The following is a 25251-nucleotide window of genomic DNA, read 5'->3' on the forward strand; positions in this document are numbered from 1 at the left end:
TTTTTATACCATGGCTTTTTAGCCCACTTTATTACCATGTACAATAGATTTTGTCCTTCTTACAGAATTACCATTGTGATTCAATGAATGTTATGACAATAGCTGCCCATGCAGTTAGACACCAGTTATCACAGAATCTGTTAGTTTCTACACTTGTGAGCCACAGACATTTTAGAACTGTACACTCTGCCGTCCGCAGTTACTGCTTGTCATTGCCATTGATTGGTCTTTTCTTGTGGGCATCACTGGCCAGATAGGCTGCAAGTTTAGGACTGCTGCTGACCCGGGTGACATAGGCAGAGAGTAGAGGAAAGCCTGAAAGACAGTCCGGAGCCAAAACCAGATGGTTGCGCAGAAGATCCACCAAGTTATAGTCCGCAAAGGAGATCTGAAACAATAGGTCACCGTAAGTTGCTGATATAGATTGCCTAATATACAGGTACAGTGAAGTTTAAATGACATAAGCACACAGTATTAGATTAGCTTTATATTATTTTAAAGTGCCAGATTATGCTACTTTACTATTTTAAATAACTAACAATAGAATAAACATGTATTTTCATAATATTTTTGGGGTAGATGTATTAAGCCTGGTAAAGAGCAATAGTGGAAGAGATAAAGCACCAGCCAATCAACTCCTGTCAACTCCATTTTTCATACATAGCTGATTGGCAGGTGCATCATCACCTGCCACTATCTCCACCAGGCTTAATACATCATCACCTGCCACTATCTCCACCAGGCTTAATACATCACCTGCCACTATCTCCACCAGGCTTAATACATCACCTGCCACTATCTCCACCAGGCTTAATACATCTACTCCACTATATGTAAAACAAAGGGTAAAACTGAAACGGCACTAAATGTCATTTTTCACCACATTATAAAAATGGCTTTAATACATTGGAACAAACACTATAGGGATATGTATCAAATATTGGAGATAAATATCGACCAAGCCACTCCAATCGATTTTCAATGAAAGACTAACAATGCTCATGAAATATTAAGGGGCCTACACTATATAAACAAAAGTATTTGGCCATATTGAAGTCATCTGTCAAATAGAATAGCCTCCGAGTTTGGGGGCCCAGTGTCAGATGGAGTGGTGTAAAATACATACAGTATGAGCAGATGTACCAAGCAGTGATAACAGGAGAAGTGATAAAGTGCCTGGTACTTTATCACCAGCCAATCCGCTCCTTACTGTTTACAGGCTGGGTTTAAAAAGAGAGTCAGGAGCAGATTGGCCGGTGATAAAGTACCAGGCACTTTATCACTGCTTTATATATCTACCCCATAGTCTAAAATGGAAAAGAGTCAGTGTTTGGCAGATGCCAGTAGAATGTTATAAATATTACCTTAGAGAGCGCTTTAGAGTTTAACAATTTAGAGCATAGAGCCTGAACTTTGTGATCTTATCTTAAGCAGAATTGCTTCATTGACCAAAATGTGGTTTTAAATTGTGTTTAATATAGGTTTACATTTCATATGAATAAATAAAAATGGTTTGAAACGCTGAATCGCTCTCTAACGTAATATTTATAAAACCTGTCTTCGTAGTTACAAGATAACTAAATTGGGAGCTGCTGTTCTGTTTTTTTTCACGTGGAAAGTGTGCATCTAGAAATGATTAAACACCCTTGTTAATCCTTGCACCTGATTTATTCTGTTGCCTTTTTATTTGTGCTGGTAGAATGTTACCCATCTGACTGCATTATGCCTACCGTGAAGTTTGGTGGAGAAAAAAAAAAAAAAAAAAGATAAAAAATTCAAAAAGTAAAAGGATATAGCCATTTTTTAGGGTTTGGGCTATGCTCCTTATCTCTAGTGGACAATCTTTATGCTTCCGTATGCCAAGACATTTTGAGCAATGCTTTCCTTTCAACTTTGGGGAAGGCCTTTGTTATATCAACAGGACCATGCACCAGTGTACAAAGCAAAGACTATAAATACATGGTTTGAGCTGAGTGTGGAAGAACTTAGCCTACACAGAGCCGTGACCTCAAACGAGCACATTTGAGCTGGAATGGAGATTGCGAGCCAGACCTGCTTGTCCTTCTAAATGCTCTACAGAATGGGTAAAAATTCCCACAGAAACATCAAAACACAAAAAGAAGCTTTTATGCTTGAATATGGAGTCTGTTTAACAACATTGTCCCTTTTACAGCTATATGTATTTGCATTCCCCATTCGTGTAATGGTCAGGCATCTAAATACTTTTGTCCATATACAGTAGTGTACCAATGAGTGTTAAAACGCTTTGTGAATAACTTGTGGGTAATAATTGGGGCTTCAAGCAATAAGCTTCTGTCGTGCGCACCGTCATTTTTTAGATTGCCTGGTGCACCATTAACTCATGCAACATGTTTTATCAGTCACAACTAGTTTATGCAAAATTGTATGCCTGTTACCCAGTTTGGGTTATCACTGTCTACTATTGTAAAGCGCAACGGAATCTGCTGCGCTATATAAGAACTGTAAATAAATAACCCAATTGTCAACAATTGTTCAGTCAATATGTAAGGAGCAGGCTTTCAGCTTGTGTGAACATATAGTAACAATAGTAACTCTTTGGAGGGGGTGGGGTGGCAGCTAATATTGCACAATATTTGTCCTTTATCCCATTATGTAGGGACCTGCTTTGCTCATTCAGCATGGGTAAGCGGGTCCCTGCATCAGTGGCGAGGAGGAAGTGTTAAATCACATGTTTGCCAATGTGCACTCTCCCCTTTGGGAAGGACAATCCCCTTTTGTTTAATGTAAAGAGACTGTGCTTTGGCTCTGAAGGCCACACAAAAGGGAGAGCAGAATTGCCAAATGCTGTTGTAAGCTGTGTCTGGGACTAAAGCTATCCCTGTCCTATTGAAAGTAAAACTTCATTACTTTCTAACACTCTTTGCGCTTGGACTAGCTTTATTTTTGTAGAAACTACTATCAGCTACCCATACCCCCCAACTTTTCCATATAGAGAGTAGGGACACTAGTGTGGCGCCCAAAAAGGGAGCATGGCGTATGCAAATTGGGGCAGCGCCCCATTTTTGTCCGTCAGATTGGGGAGGGGCGTGACACTGCCGGCCGAGGGAGGGACACGCCAATGTTCCCAAAAACCGTGACGTTCCTGCGTTTATCAGGACAGTTGGGAGATATGGCTACCACAGCTTCCACCAATCTAGCAGTGATACTGGAAGTGTCAAGCTTGAATGCATAATAAAAAAAAAAAAAAAAACACACACACCACACACACTGTCCATACATTGCCTAGCATATCAATATCTAAAAGTTAGAAGCAACGATAAAGATAAGCGCATAGCTCAGATGACATGCCAGACTGCAGCAATAACATACAGAAAAGCAGTAGCTATGGAACAGAACGTTCTGATAATGCTAAAATAATGCATTCATACATACTGTATGCCACATTGTGAGCTGCAGAATTTCCAGCAGAAGGTGTGTAGGTAGACTTAACAGGCTTTTAGAATGAGGGGTTTTGATGCATGGCTATAAAAACTGCAAGGTAATTCAATAGGCATTTATTCACCCTCTTACTGGGAGGGGGATGCAGTTACGATCACGGCGGTCGGGATCCCGGCGTTCAGAATCCCGACGCCGGAATCCCGACCGCCGAAATGCCGACACTTTCTCCCTCCTGGGGTGTCCATGACACCCCAGGAGGGAGAATAAATTAGTGTGCCGAGCGTAGCGAGGCACCGGGCCCGCTGCGTGGCGAGCGCAGCGAGCCCGCAAGGGGGGGCGATCCACGTCCCTTGTCGGCATTTCGGCTGTCGGGATTCTGAACGCCGGGATCCCGACCGCCGGGATTCAATACTGAATCCTACTAGCCAACTGCTTTGTTCATACAATGGCCTGGTCAAGCCTAAAGGTGCGCATACACTTCATATGCAATACCCTGCCAACTGCCCACCGGGTAGCCGCCAGGCATCAGGGTCATAAATTCTGTATAGTATGTGATCCCAGCTAGGGCTGCAGTATCCAAAAAAATCCTTAAAATAGCCCTTGCGATCTCTGGCTCCGATCTGATGGACACAGGGCCGCGGATCGAAGTTAGGTACATACAGTTTGACTTTTCGTCAATTGAATTTCTTGGCTTGGGGTGTCAGAATCAGGTGAAAAGTGTGCAACCTAGCTGCTGCACAGGTGCACTCATTACTCACCGACACATTTTAAAAGATCCAAAGGTGGAGATCATTACTTAACTTGTGATTCTGTGAGGAGATCTGGAAAAAACATTAACTGTTGGTAGCTCTCGGGGACTGGAGTTGGCTACCCCAGAGCTAGAGTATTATTGAATACTGCTAGCTTGGACTGAAGGTATTGTGGCTTCGTTGTTCTGTACATGCCTTTGGGCAATACACAGAGATTAGCATTAGAGCACAGGAACAGGGGCTAGACAGTAACTGGAATGAGCTGGCAGCACCCATGTTAGTTTTGGTGGGAACACTCAGCAACATTAGAGTGCAATGGAGAGTTGCAGTTAAGACACCATTGCAAGCCAGGAGCAATGTGAAGAATGAGCTACAGTAATGCGCCACTAGGGACAGACTTCAGAAGTAGGAACCTCAATTTAAGACTAGAGCATGACAGGCCTATTCCCTGCATAATAGTTTAGGCAAACTACATGTAGTCCATCAGCCTTACATGAAGCTATCCAAATTACTCTAAACACAAATAATAGTAGCTAAAATACAGTTGTTAGCCGTTAAAAAAAAACAGAATGTAACACAAATCCTGTACTGCAGTTAATAGGTTTATTTTGTCATGTGCTATAACATCCAAACCAGTTCTCACCTTATCGCCTACGATAAAGCCTTTACCACCATTGTTGTTACCAAGGATTTTTTCAAAGTGACAGAGTTCCTTGGGAAGTGCCTTAATGTAGTCTGCTTTCCCTTCATCCTAAGAGAGCAACAAGAGATTATCAGCAGTAAGCAGCGTCTAGTACATCCATTACCAACATGGCCATACTCACTCACATAGTGCTCATAAATAAGGTCCAAATATTTCAGTCGGAAATCTTCCACCCCATCATTTACCATGTCTATGCGTGCTGCCTCGTCTGAATTTTTACCGTAAAGACCTGCAAGATAATAAAATTGGTAGGCAAAAGTGCAGCATAGGCAGAGCTAGAGAAATAAAGTTGTAAGCTCACTGGGGTAAGGGGGGGGGGGGGGGGGGATTAGAGTCATACCATGATTTCTGCCAAGATAGCGCAATATTGCATTTGACTGATACAACGTGAAGTCACCAGTTTTGAATCCTGGAAGTTGACCAAACGCCTGTGAGGAAAGACAACATAAATTGCATCTACTGCACAAGAGAAGTTAACACCCCCCCCACCCCCACACTCCCTCTAAGATTTAAACACTAAAGGTGCCCATACACTAGTAAGATTTATCTTCAGATCTGGCTGGTTGGAATCAAAACATGGTTATGGATGAGTGACAGTTTGTCAGTTTTCCAGCATTTCCAAGCAAATGGTCAACTGTCATTTGCTCTCATCCATAACCATGTTTTTGTTCCAACCAGCCAGATCTGAAGATAAATCTGCGTGTGTATGGCCACCTTTACTCTCCCTGAAGATCAAAGATACCAAGGGGGTAGCTATAACAACTAGTTATATGGGAGAAAAGGTATCTGTACGTTCTGTGCACTGCTGCGGCTTCTCCAGCATGTATGACTACCAGTTTGCAGTATTCAGGCCAATGTATGAATGGACAGCAGTGCTGATCATTCAAACACCTGCAGGGGTCATTGGTTAACTCCACAGCAGGGACAGCAGTTTTCACCCTTGCTCTAGCAGACTAGATTATAATTGATGTAGGGCCTGATCGTATTAGTCCCCTGCGTGTTCGCACGGGGGACCGGTGGTAAGCCTCTGCACATGCGCGTATTCTCATAGGCACATGTGCTTTCGCTGACCTGCACAGTGACAAGATACTCGCACAGGTGGGGGCAACACCAAGCATTTCATGGCATCCCCATGAAAACCTTGGGGTTTCCCATGTAAATGCAGCAGCACGCAGTGTGCCGTCGGCGGGAGACTGACATCACAGGCCCACCCTTGTCTTCGTCCTGGAGCCCGCAAATATAAGTCAGTCTCCACTGACTCTTTGGGAGCCCAGGAGAAATCATTCAATGGTGGTGACCATCAAATGATTACTCATGCTGCGGGCACATGCATTTTCAAAACACATCCCCTCGCATGTTTGCAAGGGAAAACTGAGGCAGGGGACATGTATTCAGCTTACCAAGTCAACTAGAATTACCCCCGTGGCTTCTGGTTTAGTCTTTGGGTAAAAAACCAAAGCAGGAAGTGCTATAGTAGCACAGTACCCCAACACAAGCAAGAGGTTGACATGGAAATTGTCAACACATGAAAAGGTCAACATCAGTTTTATGGGTCAATTTGTATAATTAAGCATCTGGATCCCCAAAAAGTGTACCTCATACCATCACATGGTTCTATGATTTCTGACAGCTACTGCAGCACTGGGAGGACCCTCACTGCTGGCTTAACTGGCCAGCTTGGGGCCTGTCTGGAACTGACCAAGCTTAGCGTCCCCTTGACTTAAGAGGAGAGATCTGGAATAGGGCTGCCCTCTTGCTTTCCAATGGACGAAAGGCATAAAAAGGACAGTATGGGTGCTGCCAAGTGTAAGAAGGCCGTTTTGCTAGCCGCAACTGACTACTATTTTACTCAATATCACTAGCGAAACGCAAAGTCTCCAGCACTTGCTTGGAGTCGCCATTTGTTCAACACAAGCAAAGCCCAAAGAGCTAAACTGGCAGGTACAGAAACCAAAACCCTGAAGAGCATGCCAAAAATCCAAGGCCGTTTCCTCCAAAGACATGCTAGCTTCCCTGATGTTATCAATTACTGTCAGTAGACAGCACAAAAACCTTTGTGCAAAGAATCAGCCCTGCAGTCGATATCCTTTAATTATCCAGGCCAAAGCTAGTGCTGGCTGAACAGCATTCCCTGCATTGCAGAAATATTTTTTTGAAATTGTTCCAACTTCCTATCTGTGGGATCCTGAAAAGGCACTTAGTCAGGAATGGACAGAATGGTTGACTTCTTCAACCTAGCGCAAGGTGAGTTAACAGGGGGCGCTGTGTCTCACTTCCTGTGGTTATATAGCCAGTAAGGAAAAAGGGAGTATTGATTGAAGTCAGTTTTTCAGCTAACCAACTAAGAAAACTTCAGTATTCAAATGTGGCCATTTTTGGACTGTTTAGTCTTGTTGTTTCGCTGATGTAGTTTTACTTTTTAAAGTTACCGGAGAAACAGGATAGAAAAGGGTCCAAAGAGGCTGCAAATTTCTCCAATCCACTTTTAGCCAGATTTTGCAACAGTCGAAGAGGCATTTTTACTGAAGTCAAATGTAAATTTGAACTAAAAACGGCAAAGAATGCCTGGTGTTCAAAAGCCAGCATGGAATTGAATACCCACCAAAGTCACAAAATCTGCTTGGATGCCAAAACTATTAGGATAGGACCAAGGCTCAGCTAAGAGTTCCTCGAGAGGGAGTCCATTCTACTCTGGGAATCCTTATCAAATGTAAGTGTGTAGTGCTTGTGCGCTAAGCAAGTGGTCGGCACTGAGAGAACACTGGCAATGATGATATTTATGGTCACATTCTACTGGCGATAGCGTTGTGCAGGGCCCCCGCTCCCCTATCATTGTCCCCTATACACACAGCGATGTAGAGGCAATTTCTAAGCAATCTAGTCAGATCACTTAGAAAATGGCTAAAAATCACTATGCGTGTAGGCGCCATAAGATAGCCCATGAACCTAGACCTGTCCAGCCATAGATTGCAGTGAATCTGCAGGAGGAGATTAAGGCCACCTGTTGGTCTAGCAACATTGCCTTGGATTCCCCCATGATCAAGTAGAAATCTGATTCCTATACTACACATTTAAAATACTTCATTACACAGGTTCTGTGACTGGCTTCATTCAAGCCTGTATTTCACCTGGTTTTCATCAGCCATACCGATAGTATAATGTTCTTTGTAAACTTACCGCTTGTTTTTTCAGGTCACCATTATGCCAGGCATCATCATAGTCAACCACTTCTTCCTTCCAGTCCAATCCCTGATCTGCCAGGAGCATCCGCGTGGCTTCAGAGCGCCCTGAGAAAGGAATACTCATCAGTTGATGATTGGCCATGACCGACTCTGGAAGCTTTTCTGGATGAACAATGTTCCACACATTCACATGTCAAATAAAACAGCTTAATTCTTTCCATAACCACTTGAGTGTACTGGATAAATGCTGGGAGAGACATTTATACCATGGATGCAAAAAATCACTAAGGTCAACGAGCTCATGTTAAAAGAGGATACAGTATACCTCCTTTCTAGATAATTTACTGATTAGGCATAGATACTGGGAAGTAATATCCAATAGAATGGCAACAAAAATTCCTAGCTGGCTATAGGCCAGTGTTTTTCAACCACTGTGCCGTGGCACACTAGTGTGCCTTCAGCTGCTCTCAAGTGTGCCCCCAGATCTAGAGATGCCCAGACCAGAGTACAGCCACCACCAGTTCAACTGTCATTTACTGGTCTCTACTTTTCATGTAAAGGGCCAATGTATTTTAGTTTTGTTACCTGTGGGGACCAGTGTGATTGTTTTTTTATATAGAGGCCAATAGGTTTGGATTTTTCTTGTGGGGGCCAATGTGTTTTGCCCTGTGGGGATCTCATGGTGTGCCTTGGCAATTTGAAAATCTTATTTAGTGTGCCGCAAGGTAAAAAGGTTGAAAACCACTGCTATAGGCCCTACCCACTCTAAGTGGCTGGGAGCCTCTCCAAAAACACCTGTGGCCCTCTGGGAAGGTAGCAAAGTTTCCTGGGTCCTGCTGCATGCAGCCAACCCACTATATCTGGTGATGACTCATGTCATTGTAGCCCCACCCCTTTACAGTGTAGGTTATCTAGGCATTGTAGATCAGGTGGCCGTGAGCATCCACACACCTGCACCATCCATCATGTAGGTCACACAACCTTGCTTGCACTGACCTGATAGCACTGTCCCAGTAGAAGTAACCAGAATTTCTAAGTATGCTATATGAGATTGCAAGGTCAAATTTTGAATGCCTTAGATCAGGGGTGTCAAACTCAAATTCATCGGGGGCCGCATCAGCAGTTTGGTCACCCTCAAAGGGCCGCTGTATAATAATGCAATGACCCCACAGGCTGCTCCTGCTGTATAATAATAATGCAATGACAGCACAGGCTGCTCCCGCTCTATAATATAACAATAGTAATGCCATGACACAAATTATTATACAGGGGGAGCAGCCTGTGGTGTCATTGCATTATTATTATTATACAGGGGGAGCAGCCTGTGGTGTCATGGCATTACTTTTATATTATACAGGGGGAGCAACCTGTGGTGTCATGGCATTATTATTATACAGGGGGAGCAGCCTGTGGTGTCATGGCATAATGCCATGACACCACAAGCTGCTCCCCCTGTACAATAATAATGACACCACAGGCTGCTCCCCCTGTATAATATAAAAGTAATGACATGACACCACCACCAGATATATTGTTTTTTTTTAATGTAACTTACTGTATTTTATCCCTCAGGCTCCTTTACTGCTGCTGCGAATCCAGTAATTTCAATTCCACCCTGCGCCGCGGCCTGTCCTGCTGCGGCCCCCCGACTCGGCCTGCCTTCCTTCCTCTCTGCAGGCGCGTGGGTGGGAGGCGTCATCGTCATGACGTCCCCACCCAGCATCTGCCACTGCCTCGATAAGAAGGAACAGACTGCCGGGCCCTCCTCCACGTAGCCGTGGAGGCCGGCGGCCATGTTCCTGTGGCCGCAGACATCTTAAAAGACCACCGGAACATGGCCGCCGGCAGTGCAAAAAAAAACCTCTCAAAAAGAGAATAAAAAGTGAAGGCTGGCAGCGGCTGCGCGGGCCACATGATGAGGTCTGTCGGGCCGGTTTGGCCCTAGTATGCAGATAGGATTAGTGTCAAGGAAATAGCAAGCTTGCATATCTACAGTGTATTCAGTTTTGCCCCCTTACAGCTGACCTAGAGACATGGCCCACCCACCTATCACTGCCCCTCTGACTTCCACAAGACCTCAGAATTCTCTCCAAACCTGAAAATATATACCCATGTATTCTCATAACTGTCACCAGCATTTAAACAATGCAGCAGTGGAAATTTCATTTCCCCTGAATCTGGATATGAACTTGTCAAAGTATAATTTAATCCAACCTCAGAGCTACCAGTTGAGGTGACTGGTAGATATAACATCTGGTTACATCCAGTACTGGTCATTGGATCTGAACAAAAGATTTAAACCTGCTGAAAAATCTGGAGACCATATCCAGGGCCTAAACAGTGTAGATCCCTTGCCAAATCACTGCACTGGGGCCTCTACCCAGCTGCAGTGCCATAACAAGGACTCCCGATGCCCTGTGCTGGCCCAGCTTCTTGTGTGTGACATCACAGGGGTCAGGACCCATAAACTACATCAATTTCAGCAGGGGGATTTTTCAGCGGCACTACTGACTGTGTGTGTGTGTGTGGGGGGGTGTTCCATGCATCCTGCAAGCCAGAACCACGAGCAATGGCAGCAGCTGTGTGCAAGTAGGATTGGCATATGCACCATACAGATATATAGAGATATAGAGATATATATACACACACACACACACACACACACACACACACACAGGTATAGGGTTTAAATACAGTGGTACAGTATAGAAGTACTGCAGTGCCACCTAGTGCAAAAAGGGTGTGCTGTGTGGGTATCACGACAGTCATTAACCCGACAGCATGGTGAGCACACCTATTCTATTCTCCCTCTATGGGGGTCGTGGACCCCCACGAGGGAAAATAGTGGTTGGCAGTTGGGCACCCGTCTGTTGGCGTTTTGACAGTCAGGATCTCAACTGTCGGGACTGCGTCCAGCACCCGTGCTGTGTGCAGAAGGCACATACTAGCTGTGCACTGATGTATCCAAGCAGTGTTGATCGTGTTCTGTACAAGTCCTTTGGGCTGTAGCATGGCCCAGAGAAGCAGGGCTGCTGAAACATGCATTTGGTGTCTGACAACTGAGTGAGCCATAGCAGGTCCTAGTGCCTGCTGGCTCCAGGCGAAAATATACATTAGAACAGTGCTGTGGCCGCTCATGAAAAGAGGGAGGGCTATATTGTGCAACTGCATCCTCCAGCAATGAAAGGGGTGCTATAGTGGTGGCTGACCAGTATGGGGGGGGGGGGGGGGGGGGGGGGGGGAGTATTATCAACTTGGGCCCCTACAATCCTGGGTCCCCCGGGCAACAGCCCAATCACTAGACAAATTTAAAAACGTACACTCCTGTAACTGGTTTTGCCAATTGATCACTGCAAGTGTCGGAAATACAATCCTTCTTAACATATTTGTACACATAAGCCAGATACACATTACGGTACTGCTTTCCTAGCACGGTGCTCACGATCTAGATTGTATGTGTGGGGCTGATATCTCTAGCATGTCATGCGTTTGTGCGGCATAAGATGATGCAATCGACGAGATTTTTACATTGGAATCAATGTAAAAAGCCCCCAAAACCCCAATCTTAATTGCTAACCCCCCCTCATGGGTGAAATGGCCCCCCCATTGTTAACACCACCCCATTATTGACGCCAGACAGAAGTGTGGCGAGCGCAGCGGTACGCATCCTCCGATCTTTTCATACCCCCACTATCCACGTCGGCGTGGAGTTGATTTTATATAGTGTGGCGAGCGGAAGTGGAATACATGTAAAGTAGTCCGCTGCGCTCGCCACACTATATAAAATCAACTGCACGCCGACGTGGATAGTGGGGGTATGAAAAGGTCGGAGGACGCGTACCGCCGCCCCTCGCGGGCTCGCTGCGCTCGCCACGCTTCGGGTTGGCATTAATTGTTATTGGGGGCTCACGATTTTTTATCTCATGCATCTTATGGATGCATAAGATTTAAAAAAAAAAAAAAAAAAAAAAAAAAAAAAAAAAATCGGGTCCATCGCGTTGATTGTATGCCTTAAGTACCTTAAACTTAAGGCATACAATCAATGAGACGGGCGCCGTGCTAGGAAAGCAGTACCCACATTACAAGACGTCCATTCTTACTGATAACAATGTAAATATGGTAATGTATAAGAACAAATTACAATTAAACAGGTGCTCCTCTAAATCTATGACCTAGATCTCCAGTAGGATTGTATTAATAGAGAGGGATCTGTTAATATAACAGTATGGATTCGGTATGAAATCCGACGGTCAAAATCCCGAATGGGTCAGAATACCGACAAGGACAAAATCCCGACATATAGAATGTACAGGTGAAACAGTCAACATGACTTTGGGTCGACAGGGTTTTTTTTTCACTGTTTTGACCCGAATGTCGACATGGACACAGTTGGAAGTGAACCCGCAGCCCCTCGCATCACTCCGGGTACGGTGCCTCGCTGCGCTCAGCACACTATTTTGTCCTCCCACCGCACCCTAGTGGATGGTAGGGCATGAAATACCGCCTGTCAGCACATGTCGGGTCAATAAAAAGTGAAAAACTCATGTCGACCTCGCGACCTGTCGACCCAAAGTCATGTTTACCGTTTCACCTGTACATTCTATATGTCGGGATTTTGACCTTGTCGGTATTATGACCCATTCGGGATTTTGACCGCATCCCTAACAGTATATAAGGAGTCACAAGCAGGAATAAGGTGGTTGCCTTAATCCAGAGTAAAAGGCATGGAGTCTAACCCATCAGGGAGTATTCACAGAGAACCCCACAAGGAGATATTGACTTCCATTCCCCTGACGTGCAGGTGCTGTAGCAGCCCCCTGCCCTGGGTCATTTGACACTTCATAACTAGATGCAGATAATACGGCTTACATCAAGAACCAACAGGGAGAGCTGGCGGACACACTGCTAACAGATCCCTGAAGCACAAGTTCACAGACTCGGTCTTCAGAAGCCCACACAGAGCATGTTTTGCAGTTCTCACAGACCCACAAGTGAAATAATTAGCTACACCTGTGTATCTTTTAAAATATATCAATGATTAATAAATGCACCTGCCAAGTGACCTGGAAAAGGTTAACTGAGAGACTGAGGACAGTTTGGAAACCCTTGGCAGAAGGATTGAAGATGTGTACTTAACGGATTTGTATATTACAGCATTGGGGAAATTAATTTTGTGATTGGTTCCTTATCTATGATCAAGACAGACAACTTTTGAAAAGTTATTATGGGTATACTCTTCCGAACCATTAACTTGACAGAAGCAAGGGACACCGGTAGACCTTGTTACTCACCTCTGCAATCGAAATAGAGGATTGTGTAGTTCGGCACTAAAAAAAAAAAAAAAAAAGGAAAAAAAAAATCAAATTTAAGATAGATAAAGTAGTACAATAAACTTGGCAAGACAGATGCAGGTGCTTTATATTATATATCAAGATGTTTCCTAAGATCTGTTGTCTGATAATAGGCTCTGGTTTATTCTTATTTGGAGTGTTTAATACATCACAGCAGGATGAACAGATGAGCACAGTACCTAAATCCCTTTCACATGGTTAGGCAACCTTCGCTCCAGGGACTCTGGCATAGAGCTCCTCATTATTGCTGTAGGGTTACCACCTAGTCCCTTTAATTCCGGACACATATTAATTACACAGGTTCTGTGGCTGGCTGAATTCAAGACTCCACTTCACCTGATTTTAAACTGCCACAGAACCTGTGTAATTAACATGTGTCTGGAATTAAAGGGACTAGGTGGTAACCCTATATTGCTGTCAGAGGATAAGCTACTGATCCAGGGCCTAGTGTTACTGGATTTGCAGTCTTTGCCACTGTCACTTGTATGTCAGCTTCTTTGTGTGCCCCATACACATTAGAAAGGACTGACACCACTGCGCTAAATATAGTGAACAATATCGCTCAAACTCACGGCCCTCCAGCTGTTGTGGAACTACGCATCCCAGCATGCCATGCAACAGGTTTTATATAACAGATTGCGAAAACAGTGGCAGGGCATGCTGGGACATGTAGTTCCACAACAGCTGGAGGGCCGACACCACTGGTCTAGTGTGTGCACTCGATATTGTGCACAATGCGCGCTTTCGCACACCATTAACTTTTGATGTCTGCTTAACATGCAGCCTTGTGATACACATACTGCAAAACAATATAAATAGTATCCTGAAATCATAAGCCAACTCTTAAGCTGGGTACACATTAGCCAATGTATTAACACCATGACATTGCCTCACTAGAGCGATCCACTAGATGCAGGGCTGTTGACACAGAAGTGCACAGTCAGCGGCATAGTGGATACGCACTGAATGATTTGACCATTTGTTGTTCCAACCAGTCGGAATATGTACATGTACAAATAGGTCAGGGGCCAATATAAGGAACTATCAAACACCCTATTTTCTGATAGAAAGGAATCTAGGACGCGAGGGCATGATTTTACATAAGAAAAAAAGATTTTATTCATCTAGTAGAAAAGCAAGGATTATACTCACGATAATACCTTTTCTTCGGAATACTTCATGGCAGCCATTACATTGGGTTCATCCCTCTCTCCTCTCCAATTAGACAGGTAGTTTTTTACCCTAGGATCCAGCCCCTCCTCTATATAATCTGGCACCTCCCCATAGACCATAGTCTTTGACTGTCTCCGTCCTGATCCTAGGGAAAAAACACAAATAGGGAGGGCCAACAAATTTTTGGGCTGCCATGAAGTATTCCGAAGAAAAGGTATTATCGTGAGTATAATCCTTGCTTTCTCCTTCATACTTCATGGCAGCCATTACATTGGGATGTACCAAAGCAGTAGGGTGGGTTATACTATACCTCAAGCCAAGACTTGCTTAAGAACTTCACTTCCGAAACTAGGGCTCGCGACATCCAATGCATAATGCTTAGAGAAGGTATGCAAGGAAGACCAGGTGGCTGCTTGACAGATTTCCTTAGCCAAAACTTTGGCCTCTCTAGCCCAAGAAACCGCCATTGCCCTTGTTGAGTGAGCCTTAATACCCTCAGGAACTTCACGACCAACTTTTCTGTAAGTGAATGCAATTACTTCTTTTAGCCACCTTGACATTGATTGCTTTGACGGAGCCAACCCTTTCTTTGCTCCCTGAGGAACCACGAATAATGCTTCTGACTTCCTGAACCCCGTTGTCCTGTGTAGATATATCTTGATAGCTCTCAAGACATCTAATGTATGCAACTTTTCCTCTTTCTTCGTCAGAGGATTTTGGAGAAAACAAGGCAAAACAATCTCTTGACTTAAATTAAATGAAGAAACCACCTTGGGTAGAAAGGACGGTCTAGTCCTCAATACTACCCGATCCGGAAAAATCTTCAAATACTGTTCTTTAATGCACAGAGCATGAATCTCTCCCACTCTTTTTGCTGAAGTTATTGCAACTAAAAATAACATCTTCCATGTTAGAAACTTTAACTTCGCTCTGTCCAACGGCTCAAACGGAGCCTCCATAAGTCCATTCAAGACTAAATTAAGATCCCACTGGGGGATTATTGACCTAATCCTAGGCCGGATCTTCTTGATAGCCTGGCAAAATCTTTTAATTAAACTATGCTCTGCTAGTTTCCTGTCTAGCAGCACACTCAGTGCCGATATCTGGACCTTGAGTGTCGAAGCCGAAAGCCCTTTGTTAAGCCCATCACAAAGGAACTGTAACACTTGGGGAATGTTTGCTTTAGGAAAACTGAACTTGTCCTTGGACCATGCTGCGAACACCCGCCATATTCTATAATAGATTTCTGAAGATATCTTCTTCCTTGCTTGGAGAAGTACCTCAATGACCTCTGGGGATAAATTCTTGTCTCTCAGCTGTCGCCTTTCAATTTCCAGGCCGCTAAATTCAATTTGTGAGGCTCTTGACAATTGACTGGGCCCTGCCTGAGCAAATCTTGAGTCACTGGAAGAAACACTGGACCCGCAATCGCCATGCTCTCTAACATGGGGAACCAAGCCCTCCTGGGCCAGTAGGGCAGAATGGCTATGACTTGGACCCCTTCCGTTCTGACCTTCCACAATGTCCTGTGAATGAGGGAAATTGGAGGAAACACATACCCCAGGTGAAACTCCCAACTCTGAGATAGGGCGTCCACTCCGCTTGACCCCCAAGTTGGGTATCGGGAGTAGAATTGTGACAGCTTCTTGTTGGCCGCTGAAGCCATGAGATCCACCTCTGGTTGACCGAACTGCTCCTTCAGTTCCCATTCGCCCGGAACCACGCTTGTGCGGCTCAAATAGTCTGCGAGCCGATTGTCCTCCCCCAGCACATGGAGTGCTGATATGGACAACAGATTTTCCTCGGCCCAAGACATGATGTTTCGAACCTCTTCTAAGAGCACGTGACTCAGTGTACCTCCTTGTCTGTTGACATAGGAGACGGTAGTGGCGTTGTCCGAAAAAATGCGCAGGTGCGCACCTCTGATATCTTCGCTGAAGGACTGTATTGCCTTCCACACAGCTCTTAGTTCACTGTGATTGGAGGAAAACTCTGACTCGCGAAGGGACCACAGACCTTGGCACGTCTTGCCCAGACCATGAGCCCCCCAACCCATGGCGCTGGCGTCTGTGGTGATCACCCTGTAAAGGGGGCTTGCCAGTGAAGACTTTCTTGGTACTAGCTGATCGGCCTCCCACCATATTAGGGATTCTTTGACTGCCTCTGAGATTTTTATCTTCCTTTCCAGCGGCACCAGTCTTTGAGTAACCCAGGAGGGACCACTGGAGAGGTCTCATCCTCCATCTGGCCCATGGGACTATGTCCACCGTAGACGCCATCATCCCTAAAAGGCTCATTGCTGATCTGAGTGGTATGCGATCTTCCTCGTAAATCGTAGAGATTAGTTGTTGGATTTTTTCGCATCTCTTCGTGGATAAGGACATTTGGAACCTTACGGTATCCACCAGTACCCCCAGAAACTGAAGACTGTGTTGGCCTCAGACAGCTCTTCTCCCAATTCACTAGCCACCCGTGTTCCTGAAGAAACTGAATGGTGTAGTCTCTTGCTGTGATCACCTCTTCTTCTGACGGTGCCACAATCAACAGATCGTCTAGATATGCCCATATCATGACTTTCTTTTTTCTCAGTTCTTCTATCAACACCACTAGAACCTTGGTAAAGACCCTTAGTGAAGAGGTGAGGCCGAAGGGCAGACAGGTGAACTGGTAATGATCGTGACCTATGCAGAATCTCAGATATTTTCTGTCGTCTGGGGAAATGGGAATATGGAAGTAGGCGTCTTTTAGGTCGATGGAGACCATATAATCGTTTCTTCTCAATCCCATCAGGATAGACTTCGTGGTCTCCATGTGGAACTTTCTCTTCTTTATGCGCAAGTTTAATTTTCTTAAATCTAATATAGTTCTGTAACCTCCAGAACTTTTGCTGACTATGAAAAGACGGGAATAAAAACCGGCCCCTTTCTCTTCCTCCGGGACTTTCACCACTGCCCCTGATGCGATGAGTCCCTTTAAACTTAAATTTAGAGCTTCCCTTTCTATTTTCGAAACTGGGATCTCTGAACACACAAAATTTTGCCATTCTTGGCCTTGACATGAATTCCAGCTGATAGCCAGTCTTGACTACCTCCAGAACCCATCTGTCCCGGACGGTTTGTTCCCAGATGCGAGCGAAACCCAATAGCCTGCCAGCTACCTGGGCCTGCTCCACCATGGGACCACCGTCACTGCTTCTGTGTGGCTCCAGAACTTTCACCTCTTTTCTTGACGTATTGACGAAAAAAGGCTCTAGACGTCCCCTGAGCGTATCTGTCCCGGACAGACCTGCCTGGCCTGTAGGACTTGGCCTGTCTATACGCTTGTCTGGAAGAATATGAGGAAAACCTCCCTCTTCTATCCTGTGGTAATCTGACTGATTTACCACCTGACATTCTTTGAATCATCTGATCCAAACGACTGCCGAAAAGGAAAGCACCCTCATAAGGCAATGTCGCTAGCTTGTTCTTAGAATGGGAATCTGCCGCCCATGACTTAAGCCATAAGGCCCTACGGGCCACCAACCCTGATGTCAGGGCTTTTGCTGCAAAATCAAGACCATCTAGAGAGGCCTCACACATATAGTCCACCACCAGTGGCGTAACTATAAATTTTGCTCCCCCCAGCCAAAAAAGTTTCTGGCGCCCCCCCATGCCCCTTAAACATTAAACATTACATCACACATCATAATGCCCCTTGCACTATATGCCACATGCCGTCATTAACCTTACACTCCACAAATCTAAATGCACCTTACACTATGGCCGGAATTTAATGCCGCCCGAGTTCAGTGTAGTGCGAGATATCCGCTGAATTCTGATGTTTTTTAAAGGGGAATTAACTTACTAGGCATGGTTTGGCAGGGTTTTGCCTTGTAAGTTAATTCCCCTTTAAAAAAACATCAGAATTCAGTGGACATCTCGCACTGCACTGAACTCAGGCGAGATGTCCGCTGTCGACGAAGTCGCACTGCCGCCAGAAAAAGGGTGTGACCTCACTGAGAGGGGGAAAGGCTTATTGGGAATAATGCTCCCACAAGCCATGCCTCCCGTTTTCATCACTATAGAGGAATGCTAAGCGCTCTGTGAGCTTCTGGCATGCCCCCAGCCCCTCAGACAGATGCTAATGCATGGACACGCAGACACCGACAAACAGACAGATACTGACAAATGGACAGATCCTAAAACACGGGCGCTGACAAGTTGATACATGGACGCTGACACAGACACATATGTTGACACATGGACACAGACGCCTATACACAGGGATACGCTGACACACGGACTGCACATAGAGACACTGATGCTGACAGATGCTGACATCTAGAGACATAACACAGACACTGACACAAATATGCTGACATGTGATGACACAGACACTGAATGCATTGCATCCCACTGTAGAAAACCAGGTTTTGAAAGAGTTAACCTTATTGTTGTGTTCAGCTCCTGTGCTGAAGCCTGTAGAAGGGGAGGGCTCTGTAACCGGAGTGCAGAGTGCAGGGGAATAGAAGGCAGCCGCTGGAGCAGGACGGTCAAGAACAGAAAGCAGGGAGAGGGACGATGCTGCAGCTGCCCAGCCTGCGCGGAGGTACGGAGGTTGTGTGTACTGTGTACACAGAAACAGTCCCGAACTTCCTGCCTGTAATGCTGCTGCTGCTGCTGGGAGGAAGGGGGGGGAGAGAGACGGAGACAGGACGGACCTCACCTCAGCTCTGCAGGTTAGAGTGAGAGGCTTCCGGCGCCCACGCAGCCCCCGCTCCTCCAAGCAGTGGCGGGGGCTGCCTTACACAAGCTACGCCACTGTCCACCACTAACTGAATCTGGGTAAGACTCTTGCAGATTTGATCACGGGAAACCTTTTCCTGTATGTCTTCCTGTAAGGCAGAACACCAAATCCTGAGTGCCCGAGAGAGGGAGGCCATGGCTACTCCTGATTTTAGCGAGACTGAGGCGGAAATATGTAATCTCTTTAGAGCACTCTCCATTTTTTTATCCATTGCGTCCTTCAGTGATGCCCCATCCTCAAGGGGAATGGTAGTACGAGTCGTCACTTCTGACACTGCTGCGTCGACTTTAGGTATATTACACCATTTAATGAATTCTTCATCCTCAATGGGAAACATTTTTTGAATTCTCTTAGTCGACCCCACTCTCTTGTCGACACCCTGCCACTCTTTAGCTAGGATATCCTTCACAACTTTATGTACTGGAAACGATCTCCCTTTTTTGGATCGATCCTCAAACAATGCATCAAACTCAGACTTTGCAGGCTGTTTATAGTTAAGTGTCCTATAAAGATTTTTTAGCACTGCTTCTACCTTGTCCACATCATCATGTACAGACACATCTTCATCCTTATCAAGGCTAGTCTGGGACCTGGACCTTTTATTCCCTGCATATTCCTCCTTGGAAATAAATTTTTCTTCATCCAGTCCCTCATCTCAGCTAATTGTGCCGATATATTCATTCCAACATCCTTTTTTGTCAGACACTCTAAACACAGCACTGTCTCTCCGACAAAAGCTCTATCACATCCTGGACAGACTTTAGTATTCTTAGTCTTAGCCACTTTCTTTCTGGGCACTGAAGGCACACTACAAAACAAGAGAAAAAGATACTAACTATCTGACTAATAAACGGCATGAATAGCGTGTCCTCTATGAGAGGACTTACCTGGGCGGCGGTGTAACATTCTTCTGAGAGGCATCCTCCATGGTAACACTCCTGGCTTCTACCAACTCCCCACAATGTTCTGTGTCAACAAACACAGCCCCGCGCCTGTAACACCGACCAGGCGCCTTTTAAATACGTGCTGCACAAGCAGCCGGCGTCCCCCTGCTTCCCGCCGGCGACAGTCAGCCCGGCGCGTACTTCCGCCTAGCTGGAACGCACGCGGCCGTGACCCGCACGCCGCGTGCATCCGCCGAAGTGACGCGCGTCCCTATGCGCAGCCTGAATCCGGACTGCCGAGGGAGCTCAGCGTTACTCGCAATGCAAGTGTCGGAGCCTGCATCCGGACACCGGGAGCCCACGCAGGAGACGCCAGATACCTGACCTCCAGGTGATACTCACACACACCAAGCGGGGAGGGAACGCTGTGGGTTACCAGCTCATGTCCTTGCCACCGGCCCTGGACATACTTAGGCTTGAGGCACCGCCAGCCTGACCGCCCAGGTCTCCGATAGCATAACCAGCCTACCGGGTTTGAAAAAATAATAAAGATAGCACTAACTGACTACCTGTCACAGACAGAAGGAGACAGGAAAAAGACTATGGTCTATGGGGAGGTGCCAGATTATATAGAGGAGGGGCTGGATCCTAGGGTAAAAAACTACCTGTCTAATTGGAGAGGAGAGAGGGATGAACCCAATGTAATGGCTGCTATGAAGTATGAAGGAGAAAAAATGTGTTTACGGTTAGGGCAGTCAAACTATAAATAAGTTTAAAATAAGGTTGGATAAATATTTAATCGTTAAAAACATCCATGGGTACGAATAAGTAACATACTCTGTCTTTAAATGATCAGAACATACTACATAAGGGATTAGCCATTATAAACATAGGTTGAACTAGATGGACACAAGTCTTTATTCAGCCTCACCTACTATGTAACTATGGAATGAACCCAATGCACAGGATTTATGATGGGCGCGAGTCATCGATGGTCAGGAGGACAAAATACAGAGATAAAAATCAGCCAATCAGCTTCTGCTTTACATCTTACAGATTTTAAAGACAGGAGCTCATTGGTTGGTTCTTAATCGTTTACCTTTGCCCCCGTAGAAAATGTTATCTACAGTTACTATTAAACTTTATACACTGCAGCAGATAACCTTGATTTGCTGATGTTAGTAACTATTTGTCTTCCATATGCTTATACAAGTGCTACCAACATCAAAGACTTGGCAGATACATCTCTACTTGTTTTACACCGCTGTACTCATTGACCAGCACTTTATAAATAAGACCATGTGTATTCATGTGTGAGCTGAGCATACTGCATTTAATAGCCAAAAGCAGAGTGTAAGAGCGGCTGGGGGCTGGCCAGCAGCACAGAGCCGCTGGTCAGGCCCCCACAGTGGTGGAAACAGGCTTTGTGGGGGATGACGTGATTTGCAAGCCACACCCTCTAACTTCGGGCGCGCACCTTCGACGCATGCAGATGTCCCCCTTTCCCGTCTAGAAAGTTGGGAGGTATGCAGATATCAATAACTATACTAGGACTCAAGTTGCTTTACAAAAATGAAAAATTAGTACACAGATTTAGTATTACAGCCAGTAAAAAAGAATCTGAGAAATAAAAAGAATGAAGCCTATAGAGCACCACAAGCATACTGTCAGCAGAGCTGAAGCTAGGATTTTCGTCACCCTGGGCAAAATAGTAATCTGGCTTGACTCCCATCTCTTTCCCCTACTTCCCACCCCCTCCCTCCTGTATATTCATCACATCCAGCTCCCAGTGCATGAGCCCGCCTCTGGTAGAGTATACAGTAGTTCCCCTTCAGTTACTGCATTGTGTAATAGCACTTGTTAATTATAGCAGCTAGTTCCTCCACCTTGCTGGTCAGATACTAAAGCTGAAGTGGATTTAGGCAATTTAATATATTGTGTCTAGAATCACTTCTGTTGATTTAAGTTTTAGCCCCCCTGCTGGTCAGATACTAAGTTTGAAAGGTATTTTGCTCAATTTATATCACGGTCGACACAGGGTTTTTAAGAATCTAAGGCATACGTGGTAGAACAGACCTGTGCAGTAGTCTGGTATATCCTCTAGGAATCCGCCACGTGTAGCATGTCCTGTCCACAGGGATACCTTCCGAGGCATGACTGTGGAGGCAGCTGCTGGCAGGGTGTGTAAGTGGTGGATGTAGAGCAAACAAGTGAAGCATACCATGTGTTGGATGTACATTGCAGAACTAGGGCAGAAAATAATGGTTGTAATAGTGATAGTAGCTGGCAGGCAAATGCGTACAGCAAGAATGATAGTCAGTACAGAGAACATGGAAAGAACAGTAGAAGTCAGCAATCAGCAGCAGGCTGGTGGGCAGGAAATGTCCTTTAGCCCACTGGGAAACAACCACCATTCCCTAGCCAGCAGAAGGGCTTAGGAATCGACATCGGAAGCCCACCATCAAGTGACAGCTGGGCACCAGACATCAAATCTTGCCATGTGATTGTCACCACCCATCACATCAAAAGAATTGGAAAGAGAAAATATTCATAGGACTTGCACAGCGTGGCTAACTGGGGCGCAGAAGCACTGCTGCATGGCCGCAAGGAGGGGCAGGACCATCAGAAAACCATCAACGGTTTACCAGTCAATGGTGGGAAACATCAAAATATCACCATTGAATGGTAAAGCTACCACCATCTAAGGATGGCTGTTGACACTGTTGCCATTGATTATTACCATGTATTGTGATAGTATGCACTATGATGCATGACCAGCAATGGTTTTTAACCATCAATAGCGACCTTCTATTTGACCAACTGGTGCAGTGCCAATTAAAACCTTTGACAGCGATGAAGGGAAACCATCTGGTTCTCCCCCAATGGTGGCCGAACAAGTTTACATTGGTCATAAACAGTCAATAGCCATCCCTACTAACATCGAAAAACATTGCAATGCAATGTTTATCTGTATTATAGGGATGGTCATCTGAAGCCCATCATCAAATGATGGTTGGTCAGCCACCATCTAATCTTTTGACAGGATGGTCACGGACAATGCACCGATCAAAACATCTTCAGTCTGGCCACCCATGCTCAAAAGCATTTTAGCGTAGCTGGCTGTGGGCAGGACCAATGGAATGCTGCAATCAAATGGTAAAATCACTACCATCGAAACAAAAGCATCAATGGTAGTAACACATCGCAATGAGATGTTCATTCCAGCCCTAGCAAGGCTGTCACAGATCATCCCGGGGGAAGCAGCAGAGTGGAACTGCAAGCGCGGGCGATGAGTCACCTTAAAGCCATCAGAGGAGGTGCACAGCCCTGCAACTGGTTGGTTCAGTACTGGACCTGAGGATCATCTATTACAGCTGGGCGCCACCTGATCTGGATGACCTCTTCCCAAACCCCGCTCACGCCAATGGCTGGCCCAGGGTAATCGCTCGATGGCGACATGTGACTAGAACCTGCAGTGCATGCTGGAAGGGCAGCTCTCGCGTCCTGCATGCATGACTAGCGGTTTAAGGAGGAAAAAGAGGGGATGAGAGAACAAGGATTGTCATTTTTAGTAGGAAGACACCACCATTATGCCACATACAAATAATCTACAGATTAGCACAGTTGTTCCCAAACTGTGTGCTGTGGCACCCTGGGTTCCTTGGAGGACTTGCAGGTGTGCCCTGGATGGAATATGGTTGACCATAAGATGGTCGTCAGTCATTAGGTCGACATACAGGAAGTTCGACACATGCATTAGGCCGACATGGTTTTTTTTTACTGTTTTTTTAAGCCGACAGGCGGTATTTCATGCCCTACCATCCACAAGGCATGGCGGCTAAAACTGTACAGTAGGAGGGTATGTATTGCTTGCCTGAGCTGATATAAAGTTCAGTCACATCACGGTCTCCTCTGAATCTTGAGATCCAGCCATCATGTGTTGCATTTGGAGTGGTGTGTGTGTGTTACTGCAGGCCAGGTTTATGCAGATTGGCTCGCTGACTCACTGAGAGCCAATAAGAGCTAGCAGTGGGCCCTGTTGCCTAGCAACATCCCTAGAGAGGGTGGGAGGGCGAAGCAGGCTCATGACCTAAGCAGAAAGAGATGCAGACAGCCTCCAACAAACCTAAGAAGTTTCCCTGAAACAGACACTGCAGCCAGGGGAGGCAGAACTATTAGGAATCCCAAAAAAATAAATAAAAAATAAAAAGTCACCATCGGAACACCATCGAATGATTAGCATTCGATGGTGACCAACATCTGGAGGGCACTGTTAAATGTCAAAAACACTACTACCGGAAGAAACATCGATGGTTCTGAAAGATCGACCATCGATTTCCATCCTAGTATGTATGGAGCTTACAAACACATATGCAGTGTACGAACAAACACACACTATGCAATCTACACATAACATTTCTACAAACAAGTACAAACACTGCCCCAGCCAGGCATTAGGAAGAAAGGGCGTCTTACTTTTTGCTGGTGTGATACTTTGGACAAACACAGCAGCACTGGGATTACACTCAGATACAGCTTTCCACCACTGAGCTGGGACTGGGAGAAAGAGTTCAGCAGGTTCCAAACCTCCCTTTATATGCAGTGTTGTGTGATAGGATGATTAGCCCCTGAGACGCCACTCCTACAGCCTGTGGGCGTGTCAATCCCCAGGGGGATGAAGGCTAGTGTGATATTCATGTTAAAGGGGCATACACACTATGCAATATTTTAAAGGATATTATTGTTGTTGTTATTATTATTTAAAATTTCTTATATAGCGCAGAATGCCCTTCTGAGAGATATCATATCGTTTATAATATTGTCTAGTAGGGACCCTCCAACATGACCCATTACATTAGGTACAAAATGCTCTTCTCCTGGACTTCCCTCTAATAGTGTGTACACACGGTACAATTTGCCTTCCGATGTTGACGATATAGTCAACATCGGATTGGCATCGGATGCAGATCGCAAGGGTTTTAACCCTTGCGATCCTGATCCGAT

At 45.5% G+C, this 25251-nt stretch overlaps 1 protein-coding gene across 2 annotated transcripts; it reads right to left on the reverse strand.

Moving 5' to 3' along the window:
* LOC146007634 (glutathione S-transferase P 1-like) lies at window positions 1-24865 on the reverse strand. Of its 2 annotated transcripts, none has more exons than XM_083146130.1 (7): window positions 24724-24865; window positions 13346-13381; window positions 8050-8159; window positions 5213-5300; window positions 4998-5101; window positions 4813-4920; window positions 1-388 (listed from the first exon to the last, which is right to left on the reverse strand). In XM_083146130.1, coding segments are annotated over exons 1-7 (636 nt in total). In that variant the 5' UTR covers window positions 24725-24865; the 3' UTR covers window positions 1-199. The 2 variants fall into 2 exon arrangements, with proteins under 2 accessions (XP_083002256.1, XP_083002255.1); XM_083146129.1 differs by lacking the exon at window positions 24724-24865 and adding an exon at window positions 22324-22427.
* Window positions 24866-25251: the final 386 nt, after the last annotated feature.

The sequence above is a fragment of the Crinia signifera genome, chromosome 6, assembly GCF_055691185.1.
Source record: "Crinia signifera chromosome 6, ASM5569118v1, whole genome shotgun sequence".
NCBI lineage: Eukaryota > Metazoa > Chordata > Amphibia > Anura > Myobatrachidae > Crinia > Crinia signifera.